We start from the raw sequence: 27,431 nt of genomic DNA, 5'->3' as shown, positions 1-27,431 counted from the left end.
TATTTACCTCACTAACTAGCGTCACCAGCGACACTAATACAGCGATCAGAAAAATGATCGCTTAGCGACACTGGTGACAGGGGATGATCAAGGGGTTAAAACTTTATTAGGGGGGTTAGGGGGGTATCCTAGACCTAAAGGGGGCCTAACACTCACTGCCCTAACACTGTAACTGTCACAAACTGACACCAATACAGTAATCAGAAAAAAAAAAAAAAAAACCTGCTTGGTGTCAGTTTGTGACAGGGGGGGGGTGATTTGGGGGGGGATCGGGGGGCGATCGGGGGGGGATCGGGGTGTTTTGTGTGCCTGGCATGTTCTACTGTGTGTGTGTGTTTGGTGCACTCACATTGCAGTCTTCTCTCCTCGGCCCGGAACGGAAAATACCGAGCCAAGGAGAGATGACATCATTTCCTCTGCCTCTGTGTACAATACAGAGGCAGGGAAATGATCCCATTGGCTGGGAGCGATCGCGAGGGGGGGGCCACGAATGGATGGCCTCCCCCTCACCACCGATCGCCGGGGGAGATTTGCCGACCGCCGCAGGCACCGGAGGGGGGTCCGATCGGACCCCCCACCCGCGGGCAGGCAAGGACGTACCTGTAAGTCCTTTTGCCTGCCCGTGCCGCTCTGTCGACGTATATAGTCGTGCGGCGGTCGGCAAGTGGTTAACCCTCTTAGGCATGGAGTTCACCAGAGCTTTACAGGTTGCCACTGGAGTCCTCTTCCACTCCTCCATGATGACATCACGGAGCTGGTGGATGTTAGAGACCTTGCGCTCCTCCACCTTCCATTTGAGGATGCCCCACAGATGCTCAATAGGGTTTAGGTCTGGAGACATGCTTGGCCAGTCCATCACCTTTACCCTCAGCTTCTTTAGCAAGGCAGTGGTCGTCTTGGAGGTGTGTTTGGGGTCATTATCATGTTGGAATACTGCCCTGCGGCCCAATCTCTGAAGAGAGTGGATCATGCTCTGCTTCAGTATGTCACACTACATGTCGGCATTCATGGTTCCCTCAATGAAATGTAGCTCCCCAGTGCCAGCAATACTCATGCATCCCCAGACCATGACACTCCCACCACCATGCTTGACTGTAGGCAAGACACACTTGTCTTTGTACTCCTCACATAGTTGCCACGACACACGCTTGACACCATCTGAACCAAGTAAGTTTATCTTGGTCTCATCAGACCACAGGACATGATTCCAGTAATCCATGTCCTTAGTCTGCTTGTTTTCAGCAAACTGTTTGCGGGCTTACTTGTGCATCATCTTTAGAAGAGGCTTCCTTCTGGGACGACAGCCATGCAGACAAATTTGATGCAGTGTGCAGCGTATGGTCTGAGCACTGACAGGCTGACCCCCACCCCTTCAACCTCTGCAGCAATGCCGGCAGCACTCATACATCAATTTCCCAAAAACAACCTCTGGATATGACGCTGAGCTCGTGCACTCAACTTCTTTGGTCGACCATGGCGAGGCCTGTTCTGAGTGGAACCTATCCTGTTAAACCGCTGTATGGTCTTGACCACTGTGCTGCAGCTCAGATTTAGGGTCTTGGCAATCTTCTTATAGCCTACACCATCTTTATGTAGAGCAATGATTCTTTTTTTCAGTTCCTCAGAGTTCTTTGCCATGAGGCGCCATGTTGAACTTCCAGTGACCAGTATGAGAGAGTGAGAACGATAACACCAAATTTAACACACTTGCTCCCCATTCACACCTGAGACCTTGTAACACTAAGGAGTCACATGACACCAGGGAGGGAAAATGGCTAATTGGGCCCAATTTGGACATTTTCACTTGGGGGTGTACTCACTTTTTTGCCAGCGGTTTAGACATTAAGGGCTGTGTGTTGAGTTATTTTGAGGGGACAGCTAATTTACACTGTTATACAAGCTGTACGCTCACCACTTTAAATTGTAACAAAGTGTCATTTCTTCAGTGTTGTCACATGAAAAGATATAATAAAATATTTACAAAAATGTGAAGGATGTACTCACTTTTGTGAGATACTGTATACAGTGCAGCGCATTCAGTGTAGACCAGGGGCGTTGCTAGGTCTGCAAAAGATCTGGGGCTAGAGCCCATAGCAGCGGTCACCAACCTTTTTGCAGGCTCGGGGGGCACACTGGTGGTAAGCAATTTTCGTGGGCAATGGCTGGTGTAGGCACTTCAATCATCATGGCACCATGGTTGATATGGTGTCAGGGTGATTGAAGCGCATTGTTTCTATTGTTACATGCTAATATATAATGAAGTGGTTCAACTCACCATAATGCAGAATCAGTGGGAGCCCCGGGCGTGTTACTTCCAGTGCTTCACCTGCCACCGTCACCTGTCACCAGATGCAGCATGTCACCTGCCACTGTTGCCTGTCACCAGATGCAGCTTGTTACTTTCCACCCTCACCTGCCACCAGATGTGGATTGTCACTTGCCACGTCACCTGCCACCATCTGCAGATTGCCACGTCACCTGCGACCATTTGCAGATTATCACTTGCCACATCACCTGCCACCTGATGCGGATTGTCACTTGCCACATCACCTGCCACCTGATGCGGATTGTCACTTGCCATGCCACCTGCTACCATTTGCAGATTGTCACTTGCCATGTTACCTGCCACTGGATGCGGATTGTCACTTGCCACGTCACTTTCCACCATTTGCAGATTATCACTTGCCACGTCACCTGCCATCATTTGCAGATTGTCACTTGCCATGTCACCTGCCCCATTTGCAGATTGTCACTTGCCATGTCACCTGCCACCATTTGCAGATTGTCACATTCCACATCACCTGCCACCATTTGCAGATTGTCACATTCCACATCACCTGCCACCATTTGCAGATTGTCACTTGCCACGTCACCTGCCACCATTTGCAGATTGTCACTTGTCACGTCACCTGCCACCATTTGCAGATTGTCACTTGCCATGTCACCTACCACCTGATGCGGATTGTCACTTGCCACATCACCTGCCACCATTTGCAGATTGTCACTTGCCACGTTACCTGCCGCCTGATGAGGATTGTCACTTGCCAACTGATGTGAATTGTCACTTGCCATGCCAGCCAGTGCCACCAAATATGCATTGTCGCTGCATTGGTGGCAGGCTGGCAACACTGGACCATTTAGTGAGGACAAAAGAGTGGAGATGTGGGGCAGGCATTGAGAGATGTCATCTCTCTGCTCCCTGCCGCACCTCCGACATTGAAGAGGCCCGTGTTCTGATAAAATGAGCACCTGCGCTGTGAGGGTGGAATACCATTGATGTGTGGCGGGCAGTGAGAGATGATGTCATCTGCTCCCCGCCGCACATCGCTCCCACATTGAAGAGGCCCGGCTGTGAGGGCAGAAGAGCGGTGATGTGGAGGGGCGGAGAGAGATTATGTAATCTCTGCTCGTCCGCCCGCTCGCCTCTCTCCTCTCACCCTCCTCTAATGCAGCCTGCACTCCCACCACAGCCATGACCCACTGGTTAGGCAGGGACCCTGTGACAAGAGACTCAGGGCTTTGAGCCCCAGATTCAGGGCTACAGCCCCAATAGCCACCCCTAGCGACGCCACTGGTGTAGACTATATATTCCATGCAGGCAGTCTAATATATATATATATATGTACAGTGCAGTCAGTGAAGAGTATATAATACAGTGCATTGAAGTGGTTAAGGGGAACCCTATGACAGAATTTTTTTTTTAAAACGGCATGGGGCCCCCTTCAAAACCCGTACCAGGCCCTTTGGGTCTGGTATAGATTGTAAGGGGAACTCCATGCCAAAATGAAAAAAAAAAAAAATTTGTGTGAGGTCCCCCCTCAAAAGCCATACCGGGCCCTTTGGGTCTGGCATAGATTTTAAGGGGAGCTCCATGCCAAAATGTAAAAAAAAATTGCCGTGGGGTCCCCTCCAAAATCCATACCAGACCCTTATTCGAGCAAGCAGGAAAGGAGGATGACGCTTGCCCTCAACATTGAATGGGGGCTTTGGGGTCCCCCCCATGCACCTTGTCCCCATGTTGATGGAAACAAGGACCTCTTCCAGAAAACCCTGGCCATTGGTTATCGAGGTCTGTGGGAGGGGGGCTTATCGGGATCTGGAAGCCCCCTTTAACAAGGGGGCCTCCAGATCCGGCCCCCCCATGTGAATGGGTATCGGGTACATTGCAGCCCTTCCCATTCACCAAAAAAAGTGTCAAAATGTAAAAACCACAATAGACAGTTTTTGACAAGTCCTTTATTAACCACTTCCATACAGGACACTTATACACCCTTCCTGCCCAGAACAATTTTCAGCTTTCAGTGCTCTCACACTTTCAATGCCAATTACTCAGTCATGCAACAGTGTACCTAAACAAAATTTTTATCATTTTTTTCACACAAATAGAGATTTCTTTTGGTGGTACTTAATCACCACTGGGTTTTTTATTTTTTTGCGACATAAGTGGAAAAAGAGCAAAAATTTCCATGATAAAATTTTGCAAATAAGTAATTTTTGTTCATAAATTTGGGCCAAAATTTATACTGCTACATATCTTTGGTAAAAATAACCCAAATAAGTGTATATTATTTGGTCTGTGTGAAAGTTATAGAGTCTACAAGCTATGGTGCAATCATCGAAAATTGATCACACCTGATGCACTGACGGCCTATCTTATCTCTTGAGGCCCTGAAATGTCAGCAAAGTACAAATACCCCCCAAAATGACCCCTTTTTGGAAAGTAGACAGTACAAGGTGTTTAGTAAGAGGCATAGTGAGTTTTTTGAAGTTGTAATTTTTTTCCCACCATTCTTGGGAAAATTAAGAAATTATTTATTTATTTATTTATTTATACACAAAATTGTCATAACAGGTTATTTCTTACACACAGCATATGCATACTTCAAATTACACCCCAAAATACATTCTGCTACTCCTCCCAAGTATGGTGATACCACATGTGTGAGACTTTTTTACAGCCTGGCAACATAGAGTGGTCCAACATGCAGGGAGCACTGTCAGGCGTTCTAGGTGCATAAATTGCACATAAAATTTCCTAACAACCTATCACACTTTTGAAGGCCCTGGAGCACCAAGACAATTGACTTTCCACAAAATGACCCCATTTTGGAAAGCAAACGTATATTCTATGAGGCATTATGAGTCTTTTGAACGGTTCATTTTTTTTCCACAAGTCTTCTGAAAACATGGAAAGAAAATGAAAACTTTTTTTTTTTTTTTTTACACAAAGTTGTCAATTTATATGATATTTCTAACACCTAGCATGTATATAGCAAACATTACACCCCAAAAATACATTCTGCTACTCCTCCTAAGTATGGCAATACCACATGTGTGAGACTTTTACACAGCCTGGCCACATACAGAGGTCCAACATTGAAGTAGTACCTTCAGGCATTCTAGGGGCATAAATTACACATATTTACATAATTTCATTCCTTCCTATCACACTTTTGAAGAATTTGTGGCGTGAAGGAAAAGGATCACTATTGGTTGGCAACCCTCCTTGACCACCGTTATAAGGGGAAAGTCTCAGAACTCATCCTGTCCCCACAGAGAGTGCAGAAGATGAAACACCTTAAAGAGAAGTTTATAAAACAATTTTCCTGACTCTGGTAGGTTACAGTGTCGTGGAAAATGTAGTTTTGAGGCTTCTGTTGGTCAAGAGAGGAGTGGTGGAAAAGGCGGCTGCCTAAGTGATGCATTTCTCAATTTTTTTTGTCCTTGCTGCCCAGGGCTGTCAGCTTCCACATGCCATCGGCAAGGTCTGCATCACATGGTGGACTATTATCTAGGGGCGAAAACAGAGATGGAGAGCTTTCCAGTCAATGATCCACTGGCTAACTGGGTCATGAGAATAGACCACTGGCCAGAACTTCCCCAGTATGCTATTAAGCTGCTGGGCTGCCCTGAATCCAGTGAGCTTTCCGTACGAGTATTCAGTGCTGCTGGAGGTTTTGTTACTGATCATAGAACACGTCTGTCCACAGACTCTGTGGACCTTCTGACTTTTATCAAAATGAATCAGTCCTGGATTACCAGCAGCTATGAAGCCCCTGATGCCAATGTCGCCGACTAAGTGTTTTTGGGATGTGGAATCTCTGCAGGACTTCTAGGGTGCCTACTGTTGTGGGTGTTGATTTTATCTGGAAGAATGTTTTTGGTGTAGGTTTCATGGGCACAATTAACACCCAAAAAGCAATTATTCCACACCTGTTTGACAGGTGTATATCATTTCAATTTTTGACAGCAAGGCCAATTCTTGCTTTCATCAAGAGTACCTCTATAGGGTTACAGTGTGAAGGTGCCACCGACACCCAAAGAACAATTTTTGCACACCCTTTAGAGAAGTAGAAATCCAAAGCCTATGGTAGAGAGACCAGAATTTATCCAAAAAATCTCTAATCTTGTTCCCCGTGCACTACATTGTGGCCTCATCATGCAGACTGGCTCCCAAGCCGTTTACAAAATAAAGAAAACTTGCAGGGAAAATGTCATTTTTTGGGTTTTATAAATGCAATTATTGCTGCAGCAGCTTCTATACACAGTACAGATGTGCCACTTTACAGGTGGACTAACGGGACCCCCCCAGGCACAATATTAAAAGGATTTTTTCATTTATTTATTTTTTTAATTGTTTGTTTATTAGGATTTTCAAAGCCTACAAAATCAAATGTACATTTTAGAAGTGATAGCCAAAAAGAAGGGCACAACAATGTGCATAAATGCAGTAGATGAAACAAAATATAAGGAAAAAACAATTATAAAACATTATAGTACACATAGTTTGACTATGGATGAGAAATCAAGAGGAGATTTAACAGGAGCCATCTGGTACAGACCAATGTGGTGTGCATAAGAGTCATAGTGTAATGGAGCTGAAGATAGCACCTCAGTATTATATTCAGAAACATCCCGCTTCTCCCAAACTTTATCAAATCTTGGCAGGGATTTATCTATCACAGCTGTAGAGGGGGCTCCATCCCTTGTATATCAGCTATGGCCGAGGGCAATTGCATAAAAGAAGGGAGGGGGGAAGTAGACAACCAACATTGAGCTATGGCACGTTTGGCCACCAATAAAAAAAAAGCCATCTATCTCCTAGTAGCTTTGGGTGTATCTGGGAGTGGAAGGCCTAAAATAAGATATATGGGGTTTAAGGGGATAGGTATATCTAGGACCTTTTCCAAGAAGTTATGAACTTGTGTCCAGAAGACTGTAAGTGTAGGGCATTCCCAAAATATATGATAATGAGTACCTAAAGACAAACCACATATCCAAGACTGCTCAGAGGATGTCGGCTTTCGAGCAAGTAAAAAGTCTGGGGTCCTATACCAAAACATAAGTATTTTGTATGCAGTCTCTCTCTGTGAAACTTTAGAATGTAGAATCCCATATTTTCTCCCAATCATCTAGAGATATAGGCCGTTGCAGAACATTGGACCACTTTCTCATATATGCGTGACTGTTTTCAGTCTGGGGGGGCTGTATGTAAAATTGTATAGATAGACCAGGTGGGGCTAATAAGGGCCCTTAGAGTATAACAATTCAAATTCGGTTGGCATGTCTAAAGTCATAAGAGAAATTTTGGTGGCAAAAAAATGTTTAATTTGTAAAAATTCGTAAAAGAGAGATTTTGGGATCTCATGCTTGGATTGTAGGTCAGAAAAGGGGAGGGGTTTACGTGTCACTTGATGTACCAAGTGGCGTAACTGAAGTATACCAGCTTGGGTCCAAGGTAACATAGGGTTAAAGATAAACTGTCTGGGATTTCTGGGTTGAATAGAACGTTCACAAGTGGCGAGTATGGAGAAGAGAGAGAGTAGCTACATGAGCAACGCTTCCAAATCAGAAGAGTGAATAATGTTGGGTTCAGGCATACGCTTCTCAATTGAGAGATGGATTTGTCAGAAGATGGCCATAACATGGAGCAAGGATGTGCAGGGGAGGTCATCCCCATTTCAATTTCAGACCATCTGTTTGGGGCATACCTGGATGTCCAAGAGGCAATAGCTCTCAGGTGCGTGGCATATGAATATTTTAATAGGTCAGGAGCTCCCAAACCTCCCCTGGTTCGTAAAGTCTGAACCGCCCAGCTTCCTATCCTATGAGAAGCATCATTCCATATAGAATTTAGAAAATTTCTCTGAAGTGCTTTCAGTTGAGGCATGGGAATCAATACTGGTAGTGTCTCAAAGAGATATAGCAGTTTAGGGAGTATGGACATTTTGAAAACATTGATCCTCCCAAGGAGAGAAAGGGAAAGATTTGACCATATTTTCAATAATCAATTTATTTCTGTAAATAAGGGGGGAAAATTGCCATGAAAGAGCGTGGAGTATGAAGGAGTCAGGTGGACACCTAGATATTTATGTGAGTGGGAACACCAATGATATTTAAAATTTCCCTGAAGGGAGGTGAGAAGGTCCGTCGGGATATTTATAGGAAGGGCTTCAGTTTTAGTACAATTAACTTTGAATCCTGAAAGGCTACCAAATGAATGTAGGGTGTCATGGAAAGACGGAAGGGAGATGTGGGGATGTGTTATTGTCAGTAAGATGTCATCAGCAATTAAGGACAACTTGTACTCCCTGTGTCTCAGCATAACCTCTCTTATATCAGGGTGGATCGAATGGCTGTAGCCAAGGGTTCTAGACTAAGTATAAAAAGCAAGGGTGACAAAGGGCAACCCTGTCTGGTGCCATTACTCAGGGGAAATAACCGAGACAGATGGGAGGCAAGCTGTACTTGGGAAGTAGGGTTAGAGTATAATGCCTTAATGTCCTAAATGGACCCAAGAATCCATATCTGGATAGGATATATAGTGAACATGAATGACCAATTTAAGCAGTCAAGCGCTTTCTGAGCGTCCAGGCTTAACACTAGGGCAGGTTGCTTAGTTTTGGTTAAGAGATCAATAGGGTCAATAGTACGTCTGGTGTTATCCCCAGCATGTCTAGTGGGGACAAAACCAACCTGGTCTTTATTTATTAGCGAACGGAGCAGTAAGGACAATCTATTCGCCAGGATTTTCATGAAATATTTATAGTCCGAGTTTAGTAAAGCTATGGGGCGGTAGTTATCAGGAATCGTTGGGTCTTTGTCTGGTTTCGGGATGACCGCAATAAAAGCATGCAAAAACTGGGTGTGGGGAATATTCCCTTTCATCAGAGAGGCAAACAAATTTACCATATGGGGAGTGAGAGTCGGGAGGAACGTCTTATAATAGGAATAGGGGAGACCATCAGGGCCTGGAGACTTATGTGATGGTAAATGGCTTATAACCTCAGTAATTTCCTCAATAGTTATAGGCGCGTTTAGAATAGAACGATTATAAGGGGATATTTTGGGGAGCTGTAGGGAAGCAATAAAGGCATTACTTTTCTCTTGTGTAAACTAAGAATTCGGGTCGGTATGTAGACAACCAAAAAGTTTCTGGTAGAATTCACCAAAAACTTTAGACATGGTCTGGGGACAATATGTAGGATTTCCATCTAATTGTAGCGTAAAGTCAGGAAAAGAGATAAAGGGAATTGCTTCAATTTATGGACCAGCATTCTATGAGGCTTGTTAACATATTTATAACACTTTTATCTGGCTCATAACAAAGATTTTGAGATTTTGCTCAAGTCTAGTGATTTAATATGATTACGAAGAGAGACAACAGCACGGAGACGGTCCACAGTGGGGGAGAAGATTAAGTGTTTCTCTGCTGCAGACAGTTGGGTTAAAAGAGAAGAATGTTGGAGGATAGATTCACGCTTTAGACGACATTCAGAGGATATACATTCACCTCTGAAAAAGGCCTTGTGGGCTTCCCATAGAGTGGAGTTCTCAGATACTGTGCCCTCATTGAGTTGAAAAAATTCAGGCAGTTTTTGTTGCAATTGAAGCTTGATGTCAGGGATACCAAGAAGTGATTCATTAAGGCGCCAATGACATTTTCTGGGGGTTGGAGCAGATAGGAGAAGGTCAAGTAATATAGGTACGTGATCCGACCAAGTAATCGGGTTTATGTCAGAATTAAATACATGTGTCAGTAAAGGTGCAGAAACAAAAAAGTGGTCAAGTCTCGTATACATTTTGTGAGGCGGGAGTAAAACGTAAATTGTTTGTGAGTTGGGTGTTTCACCCTCCATGTATCGAACATATTGTGGGCTCGGATAAGTTTTCGAAAGGAGGAAGATATTTTTTTTTACTTGGAGAGATGGAGTCGTTCGAAAAAGGCCGAATGACATGCACAGGTTAAAATCTCCACCCATGATCATGAAGGGTTGTGAGAAAGATTGGATTTTCTCAAAAACCTCCTCAAGGAACCCAATCTGCCCCGAATTTGGTGCATGTACATTAGCTAAAGTAAAAGACGTATTCATGTGGTCACAGCTCAGGAGGACATAATGGCTATGAGGGTTTAGAAAAGATGATTTGATTTGTATAGAACAGGAGCATCTGAAAATAATTGCTACTCTGGCTTTGCCAGAAGGATCAGAAGCCACAAGGGTAGTGGGAAAAAGCTAAGATGCAAATTCGAATGATCCCTCTGCACGGAAACTTGTCTCCTGGGCCATGACCACATCTGTGTTAGAGGATTTGAACTCCTTCAGTGCCAACTAACGTTTACGAATGGAGTTCAATCCTTTTACATTGCACGAGATAATACTAATAGTCATGACATCTGAAGGACTTAAGCCCAGTAACCTGATCCTACCACTTATCCATAAACTCCACCCTTCCAAATCCTACACAAATGACGTGACCAGATTTGGAGTAAATGGCCTTGATGGCCTTTTTATTAACAAACTATAAAATTCAATAAATAACATTTTTCATAAATAACCATTAATAAACTTGTATGTACTTTGTGGGGTCATAGAGGGAAACAACACACCACTGGTCACTGCGAACAACTTCTTTAAACTTTAGGCCTCCAGTCGGCAGAACCCTGACTCGGAGACGGTACCCAACCTTCGCAGTGACCTACTTTTTACCCCTTCCAGGTTAACCCCTCGTTAACCTGAAAGTAACAGAAAACCCCATTACCATAGATGGGTACAAACATGTTCAATACATGTAACATCTATCTTCTCCTCCTCCAAAGACCCAACTCTGCCACAGCACGAAAGGGGTAACACCTTACCCTTGCGTGCACCTCCACACCCTCAGCCCTCACTGTATGTCTTCCTGTAAGTCTAGTGCCCACAGATCAGTTCCCACATCGTTAAGGTGTACCCCATCACTCCACAGATATCTCCATGTATCCACCGCCAGCTCTCTGTGATGTATGGCCAAGCCCCCGTTTCTAATAACGAACCTGCTCACTTCCTTATTTACTTTGATTCGGGCCCTGTCCACCTTTTTTGCTGACAAAGCCCACCGCCACGACGTCCTGCCCACCATATCTGAGCACACGACACCATGCCCGGAAAAGCCACACGTAAAGGTAAAAAATCACATTTCACGTCACGTATGTGGTCCCTCATGGGTCTGGCTTCCATATCGTTCCCCCCCACATGTAGCAGTAACACGTCCGGAGCCCTGTCCAAATGGGAGAACCTGTATACTTCCCCCAGCACCCTGTTCCACAGCATGCTCGGGCCCCGATCCATCTGACCTGAGATTCCTGCCTGGGGATACGCAACTGTCTACCGTTCGGCCAAACATCAGCTCGTCTGGCCCCCCAGTGCACGTAGGAGTGGCCCAGTATCCAAACTAGGCCCACCTCTCCACCTGTGAACAAGAAAGATGACAATACAAAAAAACATAAAATTTCCATAACCAATACAATATAACAAAAGAACCGAAAATCCATGCGAGACCTAATTCTGCATAAGATGTGGGTGAATATACAGCTTTAATCTGTCCAAGTCCAACCTTCCAATACGCCTGACTGCTTCCTGACTAAGACCAGCCCTGGAAGCCTCTGTGGTCATAGCCGGTTGCTGTCACGCATTTTCAGAACACCGATGTGAACTGGAACCTTGACAAGGACGCACTGTCCCTGTGTATTAGAAAAGAACCAGCGACCCCAGGTCACATGTCCTGGAAGGATTCCACTGCCCCTACAGGGCAAATGTGTAACTCCGCAATTCGGAACACTTCGAGTTGCATGCCCTTGCCGGTCTGGTCAGTTTTTGATCAGAATCCTGCAAATACTCTATATCTCCTAGCAAAAGCCCCCCTTGAACCCTTTTTGAAGGACTGACCAGCTCACTTATCCGTAATGCCCCAAAGAAAGCCAGTGCAAAGGCCGCGCAGAATAGAGCACATTCATAGACTGAGCTGCAAATCTTATGCAAACTAGAAAACAAAACCTGTAACATGTCAAACGAGACTGGGCACCGCCCATCCCTCTTCTTATGCGCCCTCCTGTACCCCTTCACTGTTTGTTTTACCCAGAACTCCTTGGTATAGTCCCATTGCCCATGCAATCTAAAAAGAAAGGCCAAACCTGCCAACTTGCGGTCAATGGCAGCTCCTGAGATAACCCCCTCCAATCCCATATTAATAAAATAGAGGACTGCTTGGGCCACCTCTGGACCCTCTGCGGCAATCTCAAGCTTGTTCAAGCAAGCAAACCATTCTTGCCATACCTTTGAGTAGGCATGCCAAGTAGCCATACTCACGGAGCGCTGAATCCACTCTGCTGCGTTCCCAAAGCAATGTTCCACATCCAGTCGGGACAGGCGACCCCGTGTTGTTCCGCTTCTGGTGCCAACTCCCGGAACCTGTCCCACTGAAAACAAGACAAAGTATCAGCCAAAGTGTTTTCGACCCCTGGTAAGTGTACAGCGTAAATGAACGCATTCAATTGCAAACAGCGTAGTACCAAGTGTCGCAACAACCTGACCACCGGCATGGATGCTGCCGACAGGCGATTAACCACCTGAATCACTCCCAGGTGGTTAAGACGGATCTTCAAGTTGCGGAAGGATTCCCCCCATATTTCCATTGCTAATATAATTGGAAACAGTTCCAGGAGAACTAGGTTCTTCAAGAAACCGGCCTTGCCCCAAGCTGGGGGCCAACGAGCTGCGCTCCATTTTCCCCTGAAAAAGGCTCCAAAGCCCGTGGAACCTGCAGCATCCGTGAATAGCTCCAAATCACAATTCCTGATGGGACCTGACATCCAGAGAGTGCGCCCATTGAACGACTCTAGGAAGTCCTGCCACACCCACAAATCATCTCTGTGTTCCTTGTTGAGGCTCACGAAGTGAGTGGGCGCCCTGACTCCCAAGGTTGCTGCCACCAGCCAGCGGCAAAAAACCCTACCCATGGGGATTATTCGGCAAGCAAAATTTAGCTTCCCCAACAAAGATTGTAGCTGACGTAACTGTAACTTGCATATTCCGATGGTCCCTCGCACGTCAGCCTTGAGCTTCTCCAGGTTGTCCCTTGGCAACCGGCATTCCATCCCAATCGAATCTACTTCAATTCCCAAGAAAATAATGGTTGATGTGGGGCCCTCTGTTTTTTCCGGAGCTAACGGGACCCCGAAACGTTCCGCCATATGTTGTAAAGTCCCAACAGGATGGTGCAAATGTTGGAACCTGCCGGGCCAACATACAAGAAGTCATCCAGATAGTGAATGACCGAGTTGATACCGGAAATGTCCCGTACTGCCCATTCCAGAAACTAGCTAAACGTTTCGAAGAAAGCACATGAGATGGAGCATCCCATTGGTAGACAATGATCCACGTAGTATGCCCCATTACATGTGCAGCACAGCAGCCGAAAGCTGTCTGGATGAACCGGCAAGAGCCGGAAAGCCGATTCAATATCAGCTTTAGCCATCAGTGACCCTTGCCCATAATGACGCTCCCATGCTACCACTGCATCAAATGAAGTGTATGTTACCGTACACTCCTCGTGAGCAATTGAATCATTGACCGACCCACCCTTCGGAAAGGAAAGGTGGTGAATCAATCTGAACTTGTTTGGCTCTTTTTTGGGAACTACTCCCAGTGGAGAGATCACCAGTCCGGAAGAGGAACCTTACTAAAAGGGCCGGCCGTGCGCCCCAAAGTAACTACCTTCTTGAGTTTTTCCGAAACAACTGCAGGATGAAGCAGGGCCGAACGTAAATTCTTTGCCACAGGTGGAACAATCGCCAATGAGCATGGTATTTTGAAGCCACTAGTGAAACCCGATTCTAACAGCTGAGCCGCGTTTCGGTCGGGGTATCTACTGAGGAAAGGAAGCATCTTTTCCACCCGCACCGGCATTGTCCTTCTTGCTCGCAGACTCTCCAGCATGTCCTTTTCCTCTCTTGAAGCACTTTGGGATCCCCGCAGCCTGAACACATGCGTTTGAAGCGACAGTTTGCCCCAAACTTACACGCACCCTCGTTGAACTGCTAACAGAAGCCACATTTTTTTTTGGTCGGTTGTTCTGAGGCTGTTGTACTGTACCTCTGACCCCTGCCTGAAAAAACTGATTAGGAGCCCACGCCACTGTCATAAGCTTCATCCACAGGCTGATGCCCTTGTGGTCCCAGCGTAGCAACGGTCAGACGGCCATCCGTTGTCGAAACTGTTCGTCATACCATAGCCATGCCACGCCGCCATACGTCCGTTGTGCTTCACTAATGGCCTCAAGATAAACAAACAGAGCCGAGCAGTGTTTGGGGGTCTTTTCCCCTACCACACTTGCCAATATGGCGAACGCCTGTAGCCAGTTTGAAAAAGTACGAGGAATTAACCGGTATCTCCGTTTTTCCTCATCTTCTTTCTTGCTTTCTTCTGGCTTCAATCTGTCCAGGTTGAATTTCTCTAATGGCAATAATGTGAAGATCTCCACATATTCCCTCTTCCAGATATTCTCCGTTACCTCTGTTTTCAGATGGGCAGCCAGGGGGCCCTCAAAACAGACGTAAACTTCACTTTTTGCGGAATCTGCCAACCTGACCGAGTCTGCTTTTTCTCCCCTGTCTTTCCCTGGCTGTCCGAAACGCTGATTGGTAAGCCATAAGGTTCGACTACCGTCGTAACCGTTCCAGCTGCTGTCGTGGTTGGATGGCCTGCGACCCTGGCAGCGACCGCTATGTCGGTGCCCATGCCTGCACCGACGATGGACTGTCCCTTGTGCTCGGCTCAAAACGCTGTACCAAGTCCCTCAGACCCGCCAATAAATCCTGTAGACCCACACTACCTGTCTTGAATCCTGCATCCCTGGGTTGTACCGTGTTGGGCCTGTCACCCCCGGCCCCTGCTACACCACCTGTCCCCAGGGGCCCCTGCTGTCTACCCTGATCCAACAGATTTTGTAGTAAAGTAGAAATAGAAAGTGAAGAATTACACTCACCAGGCTGCCCAGGACGGGGCTCACCAGCCGCCACTCCGGAATCCACTGCTGCCGGATGTCCCTGGTCCTCGCCCCCTTCCCAACCAGACAGTTCACCCTCCGATATGTTGCTGTTCTCCTCTATCCGACAATCCACTGGCTGCACCCCAGACGGACCTGCTCTGGTTGCTGGGGGTCTGCATTGCTGTTGCTGTCCTTCTCTCCGTCCCGTCCCGCCAGACCCGCTCGCTGCCCCTCATGATGGACTCCTGTACCTACTTCCTGTCTGGGCATTCATCACTCGACCTCTGCATTTGCTCACAATCGACACAGCGCTCCTCACGGTCCCACTTATGGTCAATGAGGGACTGCTGGCTGCCTGGCCTGCATCCCAAGGATAGTTTCTCCTTCGCTGGGCCGACTGGCTGCTCTGGCCTTCTCCCACAGCCCTGGCCGTTTCTATGGCTGCTAACTGTTCCTGCAGCCAGTCCGCGCCTTGTGCGGCTACTGACGCTCTCAGCTGGGCTATGATGCCGTCCATCATCGCCATTATACTGCAGGGACAGGTGAGCAGTGAGGGTGAATTGTCTCCTCCGCCGCTCTAGGCTGACGTCACTTCCCTTCTCCCTCTCCTACCAAGCTCCAAACGCCTCCCTGCTCCCGGCTCCTCCCCTTTTCTTAAAGGGGAAAACTTTTTTTCTCTCAACCTGACTGTGCTGTCCAGCAATGTCATGCCGTCTCTGCGCCTATCTTCTCCCTTTCTCTGCTCCAGGACTCTCTTGACAGGGCCATGAAGACATTGCAAGCAGTACGTTAATGAACATGAAAATAGGCTTAAACCATGATGTATAAAACACTAAAACCATTACAATACAGATATCGAAAAAGGGTAGAGGTTCTGCTGTTGGAACAGTGATTCCAAAGAAGATCAAAAAATGATCTTAATAAAAAAATAAAAATAAGATCAAAATCAAAAAAAAAAAAAGAAAAAAACATTTAGGTATTAGGCCTGAGGAGAGCATACACCTCAGGAGTCCAAAGTCAATTCCCAAGACCATGGAGAAGGACATGACAGCCATAAGATCCGCTTACAGGCCTCGTCCCCTTCTGAAAAGTTTGTGTGAAATTTTAATAGGTGTCAACGAGGGTGGCGATTCCAAAAAGAGGGGATCCAGACTCTTGGATCAGAGTCTTATAACACACAGGTGGGAACAGGAACATCTGTGTAATGATAAAGTAATAGGGCAATCAAATCTGATCCTCAGTTGGGGTCTCTGGAAGTTGCAGCTCGTTGGGGAGTGGAGGAAGCTTTCCGCTATCTCCGACGGACTGGGGTCCAGATCTTCCCAGGTGTGGAGAGCGGTCTTGGAGTAGGAGCAGGGATCTGAAGGTCTTCTTTAAGGATAGATGGGATAGTTGCTTTCATAGTAGTGGAAATGGACAATGATGTCTCTGGGGTTGGCACCCTGAGGAGGTTTAGGAGCCAGAGATCTGTGGGCTCCATCCAGGCACCAATCAATATCCGGAATATGGGGTGCCAAAGTAACAAACAGAGCGAGAAGATAGGGACTGATTTCTTTGTCCACGATGGATTCAGGGACCCCCCCAGATCCGTAGGTTCTGGCGACATTCCCTGTTTTTCCAGATCCTCCTTTTGCATTTGCAATTGGGATACTGTATATTTAGGAGTAGCGTTTTCTTCCTCCACGACATGGACATACTGCACCATAGCATCAAATTTGGTTTCTAGTGTGTCTGTGCATTCCCCCAGTTGATCAACTTCCCCCCTGAGCTTGTGTGCTGTTTTCCCCACCTCTTTAGCGATATTCTGGGTCAGATTCTGGAGCAGGGCCTGCAGCTTTGAATCTAAGACCTCCACAGTCACCATTGTTGGATCTGGCTGTGTGGGTGCCTTGTGTGAAATTCTTTCAGCATAGAGAGAGGGATCGATGAGCAGGAGTGAGTTGGCTAACTCTGCGGGATCATCCGGACTACCTGAGCTTGGGGATGCCGGCCTGCGCAAATAAAGATCCATGATCTGGGGGGGCTTGAGCGCGGCCTGTGATGAGTGCCTCTGATAGATGTGTCTCTGATCACCGATCTTACCCATAAAATGCCTGCGGGGTGCCTGGATGTTTCCGGGATCGGGTGAAAAGGCTTCAGGGGCTGTGAGTACTGTTGTAGTGGAGCGAGAGCTTCAGGTGAGGGAACCGAGGCCGGTGCTCTGGTCCTATGCGTCTTAAGAGCTGCGCACGCGCCCCCTGAATTTTTTATTTTTATACTTTCACTTTAAGCATCAATAAATCACTACTCATTTGAAAATGACATTTTTTACAAACTTTTCATTGATACATGTCCCCAGGGCAGTACTCTGACCCCCATAAACAATATATGCCCAATTACTTGCATATAAGCCTTCAAAATGGGCACTTTTGATTTTTCATGTTCGGGTCCCATAAACTTCAATGGTGTTCGTTTCCGATGTTCTAAGTTCTGGTGCGAACCGAACAAGGGGTCATTCCGCCCATCCCTAATTTTAACTTTACAAAAATAAATACATTTTTAAAAATTTAATATTTCATTAAGCTGAGTTCCACCCAAAAGTGGAACTTCCGCTCATTTGTCTCCTCTCCCCCTCCGGTGCCACAATTGGCACCTTTCTAGGGGGAGGGGGGACAGGGGCCATGACGTCACCGTGGGGCTCCCTCCTCCTCCCTTCTCCTCCCCCTGTTGTTGGGCCAGTAGGAGAGAGGAGCAGGGGCCTCACGCATGCGCAGTAGGGTTCCTGGCATAAAGCCGTAAGGCTACATTGCCGGGTTACCTTACCCGCAGTGGCGGCGGCAGCACCCGACAGCTGATGGAAACATCAGCTGCGGTGCCAACATCGCTGGACTCCAGGACAGGTAAGGGTTCTATTATTAAAAGCCAGCAGCTGCAGTATGTGTAGCTGCTGGTTTTTATTTTTTTATTTTTTGGGCAGACCTCCGCTTTAACTTTAAATACTTTTAGGGGGTCCTTCACACAGCCGTTTAGTCGCATTCACCTGATTCCAATGGCGAGAATCAGTGGATTTTTGTGGATGAAATGACAGGTGCATGCTAAAAGTGGTGGCCGCTCAGTCTGTACAAAGTATTGACAGACTGACAGCTGCCGTCTCTGTTCGCATGTAGTCATGCACCAAATGGTTACCTGCAGTTACCGATGGGTGTCTGAGCCTGGACTCAATCAGATGTTTACAAGGAGCTATGTACAACAACCTGCCAGCCCTTTCAACCAGCCATGCGTTGCAAAGAAAAGCACAGAGACCTGGTGGTGACATCACTGGATCCAAAATAAGGTACACAATGAAAATAAAAGCTTTTTATTTACCAAGATAAATAACATGTTAATGAGAGGGGGAAAGAAGAACAAGGGAAACCAAAATATAAGCAGATTAAACTTCATCTTTAACCACCGTCTGCCAAGGTATGTTTAGAAACGTCATGATAGACAATTAGTTAAATCAAGCTCACAGTTACTGCTGCAGCTGTGAACTTGATACCAGCTTTAAGAACGGGCAAAGTACTTTCTAATAAAAGTGATTGGGTGGCTCTAGATCTTCCCCATTCCCTTTTACAGTCCTCTCAAACGGCTGTGCTAGAGGCCCCAGTAGTGGTTCCTGGGCTTTCTTGTTCTACCAGGGAGCCTGGCATCACAAGAAATAGCTTTCCTGCAGTAGGCAGGCGGAACTCAGGAAACATCCCTTCTTTGATCCCTCTTGTAACTAATGACCCCAGAAGCAATGTGTATTATGTCACTTCTGGGGTCACAGCTGTCATTCCTTGACTAGCATAACAGATATTCCAGCAAGATCTGTGCTGGAATAGTTGCACTGAAAGTCATTCGAGGCATTGGGGACCCCCAATGTCTATATAAGCATATAAAGAAGACCTGCCACATGACCATGCTATCAAGAATGTATAAAATAAATAAAAATAATTGAAAAAATGTTAAGTACCCCCCGTCACCCCCGCACACACCCCACATAAAAAGTTTATCATAGGGTGAGCATGTATATGTAAACCTCAATTGTGTGACAAATGTGAGCTATCATTGGGGGTTAGAGCAAAAATTCTTGGGTCAGAGCTCATGATTAACTCTAAACTACAAAGGCCTGCAAAAGCCTTTATTGTGTCACCTATGAAGAACTTTGGGTACCATGGTATTTTGTGATTTCATTGGTGTGCACAATTTTAAGACTTGACATTTTTGGTATCTATTTACTCGACGCAACCCTGTCTGTTATATTTTACCTAAAAATTGGTATAATATTGTATTTTTTGCACTAAAATTAATTTCAGTGTATTTTTTCCTGACAATATGCATTTGATAAATAACTGAGCAAATATTGTGCAACACAAAAAAATTCAACCTTGGTTTTATTGCACAGGATTTCAGAAAATATATACTTTTTTAGGATTTACAGTAATTCCTAGCAAAAAAAAATGCAGATTTTAATATGTGTGCAAAAAAAAAGAAAAAAATTGCCTCGGAAGGCAAGTGATTAATGATCATATTCAGAAGATAACACTCTTGCAAACCTGCATACACAATTAGTGAAAGTACATCAGTTGAAGTCATGTCTTACCACAGGGATGACCAACCCAAGCTGCTTCTTTGCTTCAATACAGAATCCATAAGGTACCAGTTGACGGAACAGTCTGTTAATTCCATGAGGTTTGTCTGATAGGGGAGAGGTCTCCTTGGCTTCCTCTTTGGGTCTCGTCATTGTTCTCCCTGATAGTTCTCTAGAATCATTTACAATTCTCTAGAAACCCTAGGCCAGAGAATACAGTGACTGGTCCATTTTACACTATAGCACTGAACGTTTGATAAGGTTTTGCCTGGAGAGGTGAATTGTTAGAAAATTCATCTCTGCATGTTGCACAAACTACACTCAATGGGAGGAGTACATACCGTAACCTGATCATCATGCCATGCCTATCAGTAATCTCTCTATGGAAATAAAGAGAAAGCAATTCATGTAGAACTACCTTTCTCATCTAGGCGTGTCTTTATTGTTAAAAAAATACTTACTTTTTTGCCAATCAGTAGCAGTTATTCTTCAAACAAATGCAGCGTATGCAAATATTTCCCTTGTGTGTAAAAAAAGTTGAACAGTCACACAATAAGGAAGTAATACTTTTTTATTCAAACTACACACAGCATTTAATGGCTGCATGTAGCAAGCTGGATCTCCAACCAAAACTATGTCCGAGTAACCAGTCAGTGTTACTTCGCACAGAATTGGACTTCGACCACTGCTGACAGGTGGTAGTGCAGCAGCAGCAGGATGGACTTGCTCGATGAGAGAGGTGAGTATTTGTGGGTCAAACTGCCCACAATTCGAAATAGTGGCAAATTGCGGGACGCCCATGCGATCCCCATCACTTCCAATGGCACCCCGATTGCGACACGATTTTGCTGCAATTGTCCCCCAATGAATTGCGACAAAATCGCACAAATAGAATCGCAGGATGCCTGTCGCCCAAAAGAAGTTGTTGTACGTCTTTTGAGCGACAGGTGTCCTGCAATTCTGTTTGCGCAATTTCGTCGGGAACAATCGCGGCAAAATCACGCCATGATCGGAGTGCCATTGGAAATGGCGGGGATCGCACAGTCGTCCCACGATTTGCCGTTATTTCCAATCGCAGGCAGAATCGCAGTGATTTGCTCATGAATGCCAGGATGTGAAAGGAGCCTTAAGACTAGATATTGTATTACCTTAATTCACTCCCTGTAAAAAAAATCCCAGTAATTGTATCATATGTCTTTGCAGTGAGCTCCTGAACCTCTCCTTTTCCTGCTCACTTCCATTTGTTTGGAACAATCAGTGCATGTTGGTTGTGCACTGTCCTATGTACACTACAAATCCCACATCTCATACTCCATGGTCCATCTCAGGAGCGAGCAAGATCGGGTGGATATGTTCCTACATACAGTGGGACCATGAAGAATGAACTTGGCCACCTTCTAACAGGAAATCTGATTACAGCAGAAAGAGAGGAAACTGGTGGAGGCCAAGAACATCATGAGGTACTACCAGAGTTAAAGTGTTACTAAACCCAGGACCCTTCATCCACTATATCTGGTCTCCCGCAGTACATAGAACATAGTGATGCAATTGTTTTAGTAAATATAAGCTGCTAATTATCTTTTCTCCTCAGCAGTATATAGCAGTCTTGTGACTTTAATCAGTGTCTGGTTAAAGCTTGTAGGAGGAGTTTTCATTCTCCTCTGACTGTCCTATGAGACTGCATGACCCCTGACCCTTTGTCTGAACAGTGCTGATTAGTCTTGTGCTGATCACATGCACTCTCCCAAGAAAACAAAACTCTCTAGCAATACACACCAAACTGAGCATGTGCAGCTTGACCCCAAGGCTCTGTTCTATCAGGAAATAGACTGGGGACAGTGGAAGAAGGGGAAGACAGGATCAAACAGCATTTTTACACAATGCAGAGGATTAACCCCTTAGGTTCCACAGTGAATATGACAAGTAGGGATGTACGTTTGTTCGCTGAAGAATCGTAGAAGAACCGAAACATACGGGGCGTTCACGGCAAACTTGAGTGCCGCAGAGCGCCCCATAATAATGCACTGCGAAATCGCAGTGCATTGACAGCTGCTGATTGGCCAAAGCATGCAGGTCAGGTGCAATCACAGCACGATCTGCTGTGAGAGCTATGATTGGCCAAAGGCTCAGTCCACGCCTCACACTATATAAGGCTGATTACATGGCGGCCGTATGTAGTGTGATGGCGTGGAGAATGAGAGAACTTGAGCTAGATTAGGCAGGTTAGTTAGTGGCATGCAGGCAGTTTAATATATATATATATATATATATATATATATATATATATATATATATATATATATATATATATATATAGTGCAGTCAGTGTAGAATATATATACAGTGCAGGCAATGTAGTGTGTGTATATACAGTATCTCACAAAAGTGAGTACTCCCCTCACATTTTTGTAAATATTTTATTATATCTTTTCATGTGACAACACTGAGGAAATTACACTTTGCTACAATGTAAAGTAGTGAGTGTACAGCTTGTATAACAGTGGAAATATGCTGTCCCCTCAAAATAACTCCACACACAGCCATTAATGTCTAAACCGCTGGCAACAAAAATAGGATTTTTATAACAGCTTACCTGTAAAATCCTTTTCTTTTGATGTACATCACGGGACACAAAGCCTCAGTAATTACTGATGGGTTATATAGGGTATCACTAGGTGATTGGACACTGGCACACCCTAAACAGGAAGTTCAACCCCCTATATAATCCCTCCCCTTACAGGGATACCTCAGTTTTGTAGCAAAGCAATATAAGTGTATTAGAAGAGGGGCGGGACCTCTGTGTCCCGTGATGTACATCAAAAGAAAAGGATTTTACAGGTAAGCTGTTATAAAAATCCTATTTTCTTTCTTGTACATCACGGGACACAGAGCCTCAGTAATTAGTGATGGGACGTCCCAGAGCAATGCTATCTGAGGGGAGGGGACCATACAACGTAGGGTATAATCAGACCTGAGGACCTTGTACCGCTGCCTGCAGCACACTACGCCCAAAGGCGATATCCTCATGCCTTCCCACATCCACCTGATAAAATTTGGTGAATGTATGGACTGAAGACCAGGTTGCGGCCTTGCAGATTTGAGCCAAAGAGGCCTGGTGATGCACCGCCCAAGAAGCACTAATAGCCCTTGTGGAGTGTGCCTTGATCTGAAAAGGAGGAATCTTCTGTTTCAGACTGTAAGCTTGAACAATCATTTGTTGAATCCATTTAGAAATGGTAGATTTTGACGCTGCCTGTCCTCTATTGGGACTTTCTGGCAGCACGAACAAAACATCAGTTTTGAGAATTTGAGCAGTTGCTTTCAGATAGGCCTTGACTGCTCTTACTACATCCAAAGAATGTAGTGACCTTTCTTCCGTAGAACAGGGATCTGGAAAAAAGGAAGGCAGAACAATATCTTGGTTTAGATGAAAACCTGAAACCACTTTTGGTAGAAAGCTAGGATGAGGGCGCAATATCACTCTATCCTTGTGTATGATTAAATAAGGCTCTTTACAGGAAAGAGCTGCTAATTCTGATACTCTTCTAGCAGAAAAATTGGCTACCAGAAAAATTAACTTTCTTGTCAACAAGACCAAGGGAATTTGACGTATTGGTTCAAAAGGCTGTTTCTGTAAAACTGACAGAACCAAATTCATGTCCCAGTGGTTTAGGGGCGCCTTAACCGGAGGATTAAGACACGTCACCCCCTGCATTTGGACCAAAGAATGTGAAGCAAGTGGCCTTTGAAATAATACTGATAAGGCCGAGACCTGGCCCTCGATGGTACTCAAGGCCTGCTTCATTTCTAATCCCATTTGTAGAAAGTTAAGAATTCTACCTATTACATATTTTCTGGGATGCCAACCCCTGGATTCACACCAGGATACATAAGCTTTCCAGACTCTATGATAAATCACTCTGGAAGCTGGCTTCCTTGCATTGATTAAGGTAGAAATCACAGGACCTGAAAGCCCACGACTCTTCAGAACGTGGGTTTCAATAGCCAAACCGTCAAATTTAGCGTTTGTAAGGCAGGATGGAACACTGGACCTTGAGATAACAGGTCTGGACGTGACGGTAGGGTCCACGGGGAACCTACTGTCATCCTTACTATTTCTGCATACCAAGCCCTCCTGGGCCAAGCTGGGGCCACCAGAAGTACTGACTTCTTTTCCTGCCTGATCCTGCGAAGGAGTAGAGGCAGTAGTAGAATAGGAGGGAATGCATAAATCAGTGAGAACCGATGCCACGGAATCACCAACGCATCTGTCCCGCATGCAAGAGGATCTTTTGTTCTTGCCACAAACCTGTCAATCTTTTTGTTGAATCTGGATGCAAAGAGATCTACATCTGGGACCCTCCATCTTTGGCATATGGCCCAAAAGACATCGGGGTGAAGAGACCATTCCCCTGGGAATAACCGCTGGCGACTCAAATAGTCCGCCTACCAGTTCTCTATCCCTGGAATGAAAACTGCCGATATGCATGGCACATGCTTTTCTGCCCAGACTAAAATCTGATTCACTTCTCTCTGAGCTGCCCGAATCCTGGTGCCTCCTTGATGATTGATATAAGCCACTGCTGTGGCATTGTCGGACTGGATCCTGACAGGGCAACCCTGTAGCCTAAGAGTCCAGGCCTTTAGGGCTAGATATGCCGCACGGATCTCCAGAATGTTGGGTAAGGTCCTCTCGGTTTTGGACCATTCCCCTTGGACTGCAGACTGTTCCAGAACTGCTCCCCAACCCGAATGACTGGCATCCGTTGTTACCACCACCAGGTAACCGGTAGAAAGGATTTCCCTTTCTGTAGGCTTTCGGTATTAACCACCAACTGAGGCTCTGACGCACTGCACGAGACAGGTGCATCGGAAAATCTAATGCCTGAACCTTCTTGTTCCAGGCCGACAGGATACTGTGTTGCAGTAATCTTGAATGAAACTGAGCATAGGGAACTGCTTCAAATGAAGCTACCATCTTTCCCAGCAGCCTCATACAAAGGCGGACAGAAGGACCCTTTTTGGTCCTGACTACCAGAATCAGCTCTCTTAAGGCAGTGATTTGCCTGAGGTAAAAATACCTTCTCTTGGCTTGTATCTATGTCCAGGCCCAAATACTCCAGTCTTCTTACTGGTTTTAAGAAAGACTTTTCTAGGTTGAGAATCCAACCTAGGTGTTCCAGGTAGTTGACTGTGGTCATCAAGTTTCCGCTCAAACAGGCTACCGACCGGTCTATCAAGAGCAGGTCGTCTAGGTATGCTATGACAGTTATACCTTGAGCCCTTAATCTGGCCAGAGGAGGAGCCAAGATCTTTGTAAACACTCGAGGTGCAGTGGCTAGCCCGAAAGGCAGAGCCACAAACTGAAAATGGCGCCCTTCTATTTCGAAGCGCAAGTACTTTTGATGAGCAGGAAAAATGGGTACATGCAGATACGCATCTCTGATGTCTATTGATGCCAGAAATTCTCCTCCCTGTAGGATGGAGACTACTGACCGAATTGATTCCATGCGAAAGGATCGAATCCTTAGGAATCGATTCAGATCCTTTAGATCCAGAATGGGTCTGACATCCCCGTTTGGTTTTTGTACCGTAAAAAGGTTGGAATAAAATCCCAATCCTTGATCTTTGGTGGGAACCACCATGATGACTTTTTGCGACAATAGTCGCTCTAACGCTAGAAGGAGCGACTGCTTTTTCTCTGGATCTCTGGGGACACTTGATCTGAGGAAATGAGGAGAGGGGAATTCTTGGAACTCCAGTTTGTAACCCAGAGTTACCGTGGAGATTACCCATCTGTCCTGGAAATCCTCCTGCCAGAGTTTTGAGAACCGTAGCAATTTTCCCCCCACCCGAGCAAGCGGGGGCGCTCCTTCATAAAGAGGCTTTAGCGTCTTGTCTAGTAGGCTTCTTCCCCCAGGACTTCTTTTGTCACTGGGGTCAACTCTGAAATTTATTTCTAGACCCTGACGGAGGAGGCCGTCGCGACTGCCTGGAGGCTGATGCTCCTGGCACTGGGGAAAGAGCCCGTTTGAAAGAGGGACGCTTACTCCTTTTCTTAACAGGTAAGAGAGTGCTTTTCACACTAGAGATCTTTTGGATATAATTATCCAAATCCTCTCCAAACAGCCTTGCACCACGAAATGGAAATCCAGCCAGAAGTTTCTTATATGGTGCTTCGGCTGACCAGTTCTTCAACCATAAGATTCTACGCATATGCACCAACCCAAGTGAAAGACGAGAGGTTTGGATGATAGAATCTCTGATGGCGTCAACAGCAAAACATAAGGCTGCTGGAAGGTTAGCCAACCCCTGGGCCTGCTGTTCAGGTAGAACTTTAAGGACCTGCTTAACATGGTCTCTTAAGTATTGACAGACTCCCATCGCTGCCACTGCAGGTTGAGCTACTGAACCTGCTAAGGAGAAAATATCCTTCAACAGGGATTCCATTTTTTTATCAACAGGATCCCTGAGCATCTGAGCATTGTCTACAGGAAAGTCAGACTTTTATTTACGGAGGAAATGGCGGCATCAACGGCCGGTATCCCCCACATCTTTATAAATTTTTCTTCCATAGGTGGAAAAAAACGTTTATCTGGGTGATCCCACTCAGAATAAATTAGCTTTTCTAGCAGATTATGAACAGGAAAAGCATGTGTTGTTTGAGGAGGCTTCAGTGACCCCAAAGAAGAAGAGGGTTCTTTAACTGACTCAGACACGGGTAACTTAAATGTGGAGCGGACCAATCCAGCAAGGATCTGTACTAAGACCTTCTCATCCTGAGAAGCTGAAGAGGGCCCTTCTCCACTTAATTCCTCAGAGGAGGAATCATCAGTCCCATCCCGATCCTCTGAAAGGGATTCTTCTCCTTTTTCCCAGAGTTCCTCTGCCTGAGGGTCCTGGGTAACAGAGGAAGACCTAGTGCATTTTCTTCCACTGAGTGAAGATGCGATTAAGGCCATTAATCTTTCCTCTAGTCCATTAATGGTTGAGGAAAAAACCTACTGCGTAATGTATACAGGGGCTGAAGTGCCAGAAGCAGATGCAGCCCCCGACCCCAACGGCTCTCCCTGGCTGGCCATCCCAGGTCCTTCAGGGGGGGAAGGCGCTGCAGAAGGGGGGTCCTCAGAGCCTGAGGGAGATCCCCTAGAGCCTCTGGTTTTTGGGGTATTTGTACCTCTTCTACCCCTAGTGCAAAGCAACAAGGTGGAGGTATCACACAAATGAAACACTGACTGCTGAGCGATGTAGTCCAGCAACTTGCTACTGCTACCAATGCCCAGTCAAGTGTTTCTTAGTAAATGCTGCCTAGGAGAATGCCTGTGTCCCACCTTACATGTGACTGTCAGCTCTGTGTCCCTCCATAGGCTGTGTGCACCTGAAAAGTGTGCTTCTTATAGCCTGTGCAGCCGGCGATGGGGGCGTCTAAGCACGCCGGACGTCGCGCTGACGCTCCACCCCCCCTCCTCTGACCACCCCACCTCGTTTTTTTCAAAAAACGCGCTTTCCCGCGCGAGACGACCCTCCGGGACAAGCA

The 27,431-nt window shown here is 45.9% G+C and overlaps 1 protein-coding gene and 1 long non-coding RNA gene across 2 annotated transcripts in view; one reads left to right on the top strand and one right to left on the bottom strand.

Annotated features, from left to right (window-relative positions):
• Nucleotides 1-20,276, bottom strand: part of LOC141128077 (multidrug and toxin extrusion protein 2-like) — a 281,272-nt gene extending 260,996 nt beyond the window's left edge. The window contains exon 1 of the mRNA XM_073615142.1: nucleotides 19,907-20,276. Coding sequence (XP_073471243.1) covers nucleotides 19,907-20,047 — 141 coding nt within the window. The 5' untranslated portion in view covers nucleotides 20,048-20,276. The remainder of the gene's footprint in view (nucleotides 1-19,906) is intronic.
• Nucleotides 20,277-20,442: 166 nt separating this feature from the next.
• The window catches only part of LOC141128074 (uncharacterized), a 60,359-nt gene continuing 53,370 nt past the window's right edge, over nucleotides 20,443-27,431 (top strand). The window contains exons 1-2 of the long non-coding RNA XR_012241637.1: nucleotides 20,443-20,633; nucleotides 21,098-21,354. This is a non-coding gene — a long non-coding RNA (uncharacterized lncRNA). The remainder of the gene's footprint in view (nucleotides 20,634-21,097; nucleotides 21,355-27,431) is intronic.

Source organism: Aquarana catesbeiana, linkage group LG02, assembly GCF_042186555.1.
Source record: "Aquarana catesbeiana isolate 2022-GZ linkage group LG02, ASM4218655v1, whole genome shotgun sequence".
Lineage (NCBI taxonomy): Eukaryota > Metazoa > Chordata > Amphibia > Anura > Ranidae > Aquarana > Aquarana catesbeiana.
Note: the sequence above shows the minus strand (reverse complement) of the source record. Positions and strands in the feature narration are given on the sequence as shown.